The 9,076-nt window shown below is 34.7% G+C and overlaps 1 protein-coding gene across 1 annotated transcript; it reads right to left on the bottom strand.

Moving 5' to 3' along the window:
* Nucleotides 1–1,652: 1,652 nt before the first annotated feature.
* On the bottom strand, nucleotides 1,653–7,918 carry LOC120075573 (transcriptional regulator ATRX). Its single transcript, XM_039029100.2, has 6 exons — nucleotides 7,642–7,918; nucleotides 7,458–7,536; nucleotides 6,517–6,637; nucleotides 6,006–6,430; nucleotides 3,690–4,032; nucleotides 1,653–3,036 (listed from the first exon to the last, which is right to left on the bottom strand). The coding sequence occupies exons 2-6, from the start codon at nucleotides 7,490–7,492 to the stop codon at nucleotides 1,948–1,950; spliced, it is 2,013 nt and encodes a 670-aa protein (XP_038885028.1). The 5' UTR covers nucleotides 7,493–7,536; nucleotides 7,642–7,918; the 3' UTR covers nucleotides 1,653–1,947.
* Between the last annotated feature and the right edge of the window lie 1,158 nt (nucleotides 7,919–9,076).

Raw genomic sequence — 9,076 nt, 5'->3', positions numbered from 1 at the left:
AAATAAAAAATGCTAATAACTTGGTGTGCGGATTAATTGATCAATGGTAACTCGACGCTTGAGACACGAATCACTCAAGAAAACCTAAAATGGGTTTGAGACTCCCAACTAAAAATTTGAAAACTTAAAACTCTTGTTAGGCGGGCGACGCCTCTATAAATATCGAGAAAGTAGGTCATGAACACTCAGAAGAAAACTATGAGAGCTCTAGTTAAAGATATATTAGGATTATTAATAGAATAATAGTTAAGGCATAGAGGGTCATAAGCTAGGGGTGTCTTGGTTATAAAGATAGTGTGTTGGGTTCCTTGACGGTGTGGATCATTTGAAAGGAATTTCCATTGTGGAAATTTGGGAAAGTAAAACCCTCTCAAAATGCCTTTTTTTTTTTTTAATATTCGTGAGTATCCGGACCAGCTTACGTACACCTCGACTAATCTCACAGAACATCCCGCTGACCCTACAACATTTGGGTATCAAGGAAACTTGTGGAAAATTAATTCCTAGGTACGTGACCACCATGAATTGAACCTCTAACCTTTTAGTTATTTAAGAGCCGTTTGTTTCGTGGACATCCTAGATTCTCATGGGGTAGGCATCTAGATTATCATGTTTGTTTTGCGGTATTGTGAAATACCTGGCATCCGAAGATTCTGGGCATCTTTTGAAGAGTTTTGAATGCCCTTCTGAAATATGGATTTTCCATATTTCCGAATTGAAAGCATCCCCAATTTACTTTTTTGTCATTCTATTTTATTTTACGTATATATATATATATATATTAATCTTCATTTGCATTATATAATTAAAACAAATATTGTCATCCATGTATATCATATATTTTTAATTATATCATAATTTTTATTATTTTTTAGCAATATATTTAAATTTAAATTAATATTTATTTTATAAAAGATCTTAAATTATGATTTATTACTTTGTTGAGAAAAATAACATATAAAAATAATATAAATTGTATTAATTTTAAATGAAACTCAAATTGATAAAACAAATATGTTATATATGTTCAAATTATATCAAATTAGTTATAAAGTAATAAATAGTCGTAAAAGCATTCTTGGAACATTATGTAAATTTAAGACATCTCTGAATAGAAATCCTATGAAACAAACACAGTTCTCAAAATATTTCCAGATATCTACAAAAATATTGCTACAAAACAAACATGGTAATCTAAAAATATCGGATATTTATAATTGCTAGTATATATAATTATAGGTATCTAAAATTTTGGTTATCTACATTCCCAAAAACAAATGGCCTCTTATCAAGACCATGTCTCCCTTTTTACCACTAGGTCAACCTATGATGATTCTCGAAATGCTATATTACTTCTTTGAATCCTGCAATATACATTTATATATATATATATATTATTAGTGTTTTAGTGGAGTTAGGAGGTATCCCAATAAAGATACAGATCCCTCTCTTCCAGGAAAAGGAAGAAAAAAAAAGGCGACCAAAAAAGGAAAACAGCCTCCCTTATATGGAAAAAAATTACTATAAAAAGTAAAAATGAAGCAATTTACTACAGAATCTTAGGAATTCATGAAATTCTGATGGCGTTTAAGCAAACACTTGTTTTGAGCTTTTGATATGAACTAATCCTGAAAGGTCAACCCAAATGAGTGTAGGATTCAAAATATCCAACAGTTTATTTATATATGGAAAGTTGAAGATAAACTGATGTCTAGGCAGAACAACCTCAAGTTACAGGACAGATAACAATAATATTACACACTTACAGTATGATACAAGGTCAAATCTCCTTCTCCAAGGCCAATTTCCTTCCAGCAAGTTTGCAAAAACCAAGAGAATGTAGAAATGGTCTTCCAAGGCACATGAATCTATTGTTGCAGAAGAAAAACAGCTCTCCTGGAACCTGAAGAATGTATCACATATCTATATACTTATAACTACATGCAACTATCTATACATATTTGGCCTAAATTGATCATCATAAAATGAATATTGGTTCGTCGGAGGCATTTCAATAGTCCGACCAGGAAAAGTTCTTAAAAAACTATCATTGGGGTGTATGCTCGAAGATACTGGACGTGATGGATAGTTGTGTACATAGGGAGAGGGTTGAACTGCATCAAAGTATTGGTCGAAATGATGCTTCTGACCTGGATTTTTCCATCTATTCTCATGAACATTGTGAGTCAGAAATCCATCTCGGGTAAAACCTGAACCAGTGCGGTAGCCACTGTTGCGTAAACGACTCTCTCTTAAAAAACTTGATCCATCCTCCATTTCATGACTGTGGAAAATTTGATGATTTGCAGATAATGCAACACCCTCACCAGGATAATGAGTTGAAGATCTTAACTGAGAACTTGAAGCTAGGAAGTTTGGTTGTGAAGAAGCTTCAGCAGCAAAATCAGTTGGAAGTCTGAAGAGTCCGGCACATCCGATAGGGATTTCTAACCTGTCCCCAACTTTTGGAACAGAAAGGGCTCCAATGGATTTATCAATTGATTCACCTTCTACAGAGGGTAATTTGATGATTTTCTTTGTTAGTGATAGCTTAGCTTGATTAAGTGCCTCTAATACACCATCTAATGCAGGCGGTTCATGTGGTACCAATGCATATAGATCATTATTACTGAACGGAGTTTCTTGGTCATAGAAATTGATACCACTATGAGATGACAATGGCCTTTCAGGGAGCCCATGATGGAGGTGGGAGGTACATGAAGGTTCTTGTGCACTGTTTTCTTGGCTTTCTTGGTATTGCTTCACAATAGCCATAGGAAAGGTAAATTCTTCAAGTGATTTTGAAGTAGAAACGCTGTTTGTGTTCTGATCCTGCAAGTCTTCCACATCAGCACACATAGATGGGCCAAGCCCATTGGTTTGAGCTTGGGACAAATCTCTAATGACACAATCGACTGCAACCTGTGATTTTGCCTCATTTGCAAGAAAAGCATTATTTGACAAATTTGGGGCTTGAGCCCTCATCTCATCCCTTTCCTCGGTGATATCTGAGTGGTTTCCAGGGTCACAAGAATCCTGCACAAGCAATGAACCAAGAGAGAAGAATAAGTTGTTAAAGAAACTGCCAAGGTGCATACAACAATGTAATTTGCTCAAAACCAGAGGACAAATTGCCCCCAGCTACCAGCCGACAATGTTCCAACATTTACAGAGTACAAGGAGAAAGACTACAAAATCAAGGTCTGGTGCAAAGACATGTTAACAGAATTGACTGTATAACTGATTGTCAGTGCAATAAAAGACATGGCCAACGACTTCCCTTTTTTTTTTTTGGTTACAAAAACAAAGAAAACAATCCTTATGTAATCTCACAGATTTCCTAATTCATACTCTATTGAGGATTAAATTCTATCTTCATGATATAAGAAAATTCATGTTCGCCAATGAACTGGTGCTTCTTACTAGATAAAAGAAAAGGGTGGGCATTACTAATATTCACAGAACTTATCTAGCTAGAACAGGAGAGACTTGAAGAAAAAAAGAGATCAGTCTATCCAAGAGTGCTCATCAGATAAGGTAGATGATAAGAAAAAGGGATGCACAGTCCTAGCATCGAAATAATCAAAATAGAACTTTCATAAGAACCTCAATTAAATCATGGATCATGGATATAAAGAAAGGAAGTAACAGTCAACTGTCACAAGTAATCAGTTTCTGATAGAACATACAGGTGTACTGTTATTATTTTCTCTGAACTTCTCTTCCCATTCTCTTTGAGCCTTTTCCATTGCTTCATATTGATCAATGAGTTGTGCTTGACATTTCAATGCCTTCTCCATTTCGTTCACTTTTTCATATCCATCTAAATCATGGTCTTGATCTTTATTTCCTACACTATTGTGAACTCCTGAAGAACCTGAGTGTGTCTTTTCAGGAAGTTCATAGCCATCTCTCAATATATTGTGCCCATTTACAGAGTAATTTCGAGTGTCCTCTGAACAAGTAGACGGTATCTCTTGAGAACTATCCACGCGTGCCTCAGATTTGAGTTCTTGCTCCCCATCTAATGGTCTGGTATGCATAAATAATAATTAATATTTCAAGTGCAAAGTTCAAGAAGTGCTTAAAAAACTCAACATCATCTCTTTGGCACTTAATCAAATGATTGAACTACACTTTAAGGATCTATGACAAGGTAGAAGAATCCAACTATCATCTATCGCCCCTATGAGATAAACCAAACAGGTTTTGGTAAACCTGTTAGAATTACTTATGAGTACTGCATATCTTAATTAATTGTAAATTTTCATTTTTGAGATAAGAGGCAACACTTGCGCCAGAAAAAACATAAAAGAAGGGAACAGACAATCTCATCCATCAGCCAAGGATTATAGCATATTCAAATAGAAAACAAAAACAAAAAAAGCAAAGAGAATAACAGAGTAACAGTTCCAAATTGTTTCCAAAATACCACAAAAGAAAGGTTGAGATTTCTCAAATTATCCCCAAACTAACACTATTCTCCCTTTAAAGGAGTCTCCGAAAACTCTATTCCATTCCATTCAAGTATCCAACAGACAGCTCTAATCACATGATAAATAGATTTCTTTTTACAGGAGACAGTGACCACAAATAACCTGTTCTATTGCTCATCGCAGAACGTTAGGAAAGTGCTTGGAGATCCAAAAGTTTTGTAGGATTATGTAAGGATACTCCTGACTATGCTTTGATAGTCAGATTAACTATAGATAACCAAAATGGCAAAATACAAGCCAAACGACAGTCTAACGCTAACAGGCAAATAACAACAACCAAGAACAAAAGCTTACTATGATAGTCCCCAGTTAATTCAAAAGAGGGTTGGTTCCTCTTCCTAAAGAACCTGCAAATTCTAACGCACTTTTCAAGTATAACGACCTCTATCCAAAAGGTAAAACAGACAATATAACGACATTCCCCCTCCATCCGTACTCAAGCGTTAGCATCCCACTCAGCATTTGTCTAGGGTGAAATACCCTTCTTGCCCCTCCTGGAATTAACCTTGTGGATCGGTGCTCTAACAGATTAAACACCACCTCCCGAAGAGAAGGGGAAAAACATAAGAACATATGAAGGTTGGTGCTAGGAGATTCAAAAGGTTTGTAGGATTAAACACCACCTCCCGTAGGAGAAGGGGCAACATAAGAACATATGAAAGTTGTTGTCAAATGACTGAAAAAAGTTAACATACTAAGGTTAACCAAATGGATTAACTTGAGAGAGAGATCAGGAAGAACTGATTAAATTGGTGGTCTGAGAACATCAAGAAAATAAAGAAATAAGAGGATGGGTTATCTCGCTCTTCCTAGTTTTTACCAGAAATGGGAGAAATATTTAACTGAAATAGTTCTCTCTCTCTCTCTCTCTCTCTCTCTCTCTCTCTCTCTCTCTCTCTCTCTCTCTCTCTCTCTTTCTTTCTTTTTTTTTTTTTCTGATTTCATAGTTTTTAAATTTTACCAGGAAAAAAATTGTCAATAATTATAATAGTAAATTTAACAGAAGGTGTAACATTACAATATTGCTTTTTGTTTAAGGGTATGGTTGAACAACTAAAAGTTTGACGTGCTAGTTTGGTGGAAGTTTTAGTAATTTTTCCTACAATTTATAGAAATCACCATCTTTATTTAACTTGAATTAAGGAAACATAGAAGTTTTGGAGAATTTTAAAGATTGTAATCATTTTCTGTTCACAATCATTTTTATTGAGACCTTTTTTAAAAAATTGTTGTTTATGTTGTGTGAGTTCCCGCACTCAGGCTATTCTTTTTGTAAACACTTTCTGTTGTGCCTTGCATGTACAAACACCTTCCAGGATTGGAAGTCAATATAGAGATTGGAATGGCTATGATAACTAAATCCAGATCTATCCAAAATCTTACTTCGGTAATTAGAAATAGTCACTCCAAAATGCCATTTATTCTCCAGGAACAATAGCCTACAGTCTTATAGATGAGCCAAATCCACAGAAATTTCATAAATAGAGGAAACAAACAGCTTAAGCATACCTTGTATCTTTACGTTTTATCTGGCGGCATGATCTTCCAAGTTGGTGCTTTGGTGAAGAAGAACTAATCGAAGTAAAACTGCTTCGACTTCGTATAGAAAACTTTTTGTACTTCTCACGAGTATGTGGTGAATCATTGCGTCCTTTCCAAGACAGGCTTCCGCCTAGCACTGGAGAAGTATCGATATCAAAACCTGAATATTCTTCATGTCCATTTCTCCTTTGTATTGAACTGGAGTTCACGCCCTCCCTAGCAGGGCCATCCTCAACTTTTGATTCAGTTTCACGATCAGAGTTTGAATCAAATGTCTCAGAAATATCACTAGCACCATTATCTTCTAAAATGGCAAGTACATCTGCTGTGGCCTTTTCAGCCATCTTTCTTTGAAGAGACACGATCTTTAGCTGCTCCTCCAGTTCTGCAACCTATAGTAAACAAAATATATTTCCAGATCAAACACATGAGATAGAAGCCACACAAAACCAACAAAAATAATAAACAAACACTGAACTCGTTTTGCTAGTTCATCAGCTCTCTGTCTTGCACTTTTTGAAACAGATCGTTCTGATAGAAGTCGAGCACGAAGAAACTCAATAGTCATTGCAGTTGTGTCCTCCGCACCAGGAACACTCCTGATACACCAATGATCATTAAAACACACAAAAACCAGAGAGAGAAAGGCAACAAGGAGGGGAGAAAAAAAAAGGCTGAGAAAGTAAAGGATGTAAACTATTTATTGCTCAACTTCAATCACAGGCACACTTCAACATTTAATCATAACCAAACATACAACCAGACCGGAGTGTTGAGTACAGTTCGTTTTCACAATAACCCATAAAATTTTGTGATGCTTTTAAACATTAATTTAAAGAAGTTGCATCCGATCTAAAACTAAATAGAAACCTCAAGTTCCATTTCTCTTGTCCGTATGTCAATATTCATCCAAGAACTTTCTCCTAATCTTTAGCTTTGAGACAGAGCCGTTTACATACTTAAAGAGCTAAAACGTCTCGATCGTATCACTAAAGCAACGGGAAGGTATATTTATGGGAAAAAAACACAGAAACAAAGAAAAGAAAATATAAAAAATGAGTAAGAAAACTGAAAAGTTGAATCCAAAAATAAGGCATGAAAATTTTCCTATGCACAGCGGTCTACACCTGCCCCAACATTGATATTAAGCAAATTAAACCACAAAAACAAAATTCGATTACTCAACTCTGGAGGACGAAAAACAAGTAATTCCCACTCCATAATCATAAATAATAAAGTTACTTAAAATCTCCTAAATCTTAGGCACTTTGTTCAAGACCAATTCCACCAATCGCAGGATTACACAAGCTCAGACGACAAAACAGAAACTACCCACGAACTAAAATCACTTCAATCACTGAAAACTGGAGCCAAAATCACAAGAACTACAAAAATTAAAGAGACCCAGATGAGTCATACCTCGGATCTTGCTGATCCTGATCAGGATTCTCCATTATCAATTGATAAAAACAGCTTCAACCTCGAACTTCTCCAGTATCTACGTAGAGAGAATAGAAGAATAAGATGAATTGAGCAGAAAAAGAAATGAGAGAATTTGAGGAAATAGGAAGAAGAGATGAAGATTAAGAAAAGCCATGATGACCTCAGAATGAAGCTTCCATGAACCCTAAGGGAGACTTTAGTTTCAGTATGAGGGTAGGAGGTGAGAATAGAAGAGAAATTCCATTTCCATGACCATATGAACAAACAAAGATGAGATGGGACCAATAAATCAACTGCAATCGTGAATGTTTTGGGTCCGATTCGATTAACATAATGTCCTCTTGTAATTCAAGCAATATTAATACCGTTGCAGTAAAATACTAACATTTTTAACCATTTTGCAATTTCTACCCCATAACTTTAACAAATTACAATATGGTACTAAATTGCTTTTAGAGGAGATATAATACAATTCACGATTATAGAAAAATCTTAAGGAGTCTTGTTGAGTTGAGATAGGATGTCTAAGATTTTATATATCTGTGAGTTCATATATTTGTGTTTGAGGTGTAAAATTATTTGTTCTGAGTTCATATGTCTGTATTTAAGGTGCATTGTTAAATTCATAGGTCTGAGTATTTAATATAGTTTTTTTAAGTCTAAATAATATGTTTTTATAATTACTATTTTTGTTTTGAATTTTTTTTTCAATAATTCTATAAATCTAAAGCGAAATCAAAATTTTTTATTGTTGCTAATTTTTCTTCTTTTTCTTTTTCTTTCTATTATTACTCTATATTTTTACTATGTCATGTTTTTTTTTAATTAAATCTCCCCCATCATCGTAACAACTAATGGAATGTCACCACATTTCTTCAACAGTTTCACTCTCATTTTCTCTAAATTTTGAGGATCATCAGATAAAAAATCTTTATTTTTCACTAATTTTTGTCGGAAAATATTCCATTAATTTTTTTTTTCATTTTGTGGTTTTTTTTATATGTTACAACTACATACATACTTTTCGTCTAAATATTCTTAACACTCATTTGATATGTGAATTTATTATATATAAATATTGCACTTAATGTAGATAAAATAATATTTTTATATAATCAACAACCCTACAATATACTTTAATAGTCGTCAGTCTTATAGTAGTTAGAAATGATTGTCGAAGTTGATTATCGAAAATGATTTTTGCTGGAGTTTGTAGTCAGATGTGGTTGTCGAAGCCTGAAGTTGGTCATGTGAAGGTGTATTGGAGTTGGTTGTTGAAGTTTGTCATCAGATGTGGTTTTCGAATCCCAAAGTTGGTCGGACGAAAGTGGTCGTCGAAGTTGATCATCGAAATGATTTTCGTGGAGATTGTAGTCGGAGGTGATTGTTGGAGCCCGAAGTTAGTCGCATGAAGATGGTATTAAAGTTAGTTTTCGGAGTTTGTCGTCAAAGTCTCGAGTTAGTCATCTGAGTTGTTCGCTCAAAGGTGGTCATCGAAGGTGATTTTTATCAGAGTTTATAATCGAATGTGGTTATCGGGGGCCTACAAAGGTGGTTGTTAGAGTTGGTTATCAGAGTTTGTTGTTGAAGCCAAT

This window comes from Benincasa hispida, chromosome 4 (assembly GCF_027475165.1).
Source record: "Benincasa hispida cultivar pf3 chromosome 4, pf3_genome.v1.1, whole genome shotgun sequence".
Lineage (NCBI taxonomy): Eukaryota > Viridiplantae > Streptophyta > Magnoliopsida > Cucurbitales > Cucurbitaceae > Benincasa > Benincasa hispida.
The sequence above is the reverse complement of the archived record's forward strand: the minus strand, read 5'-3'. Positions and strand labels throughout refer to the sequence as shown.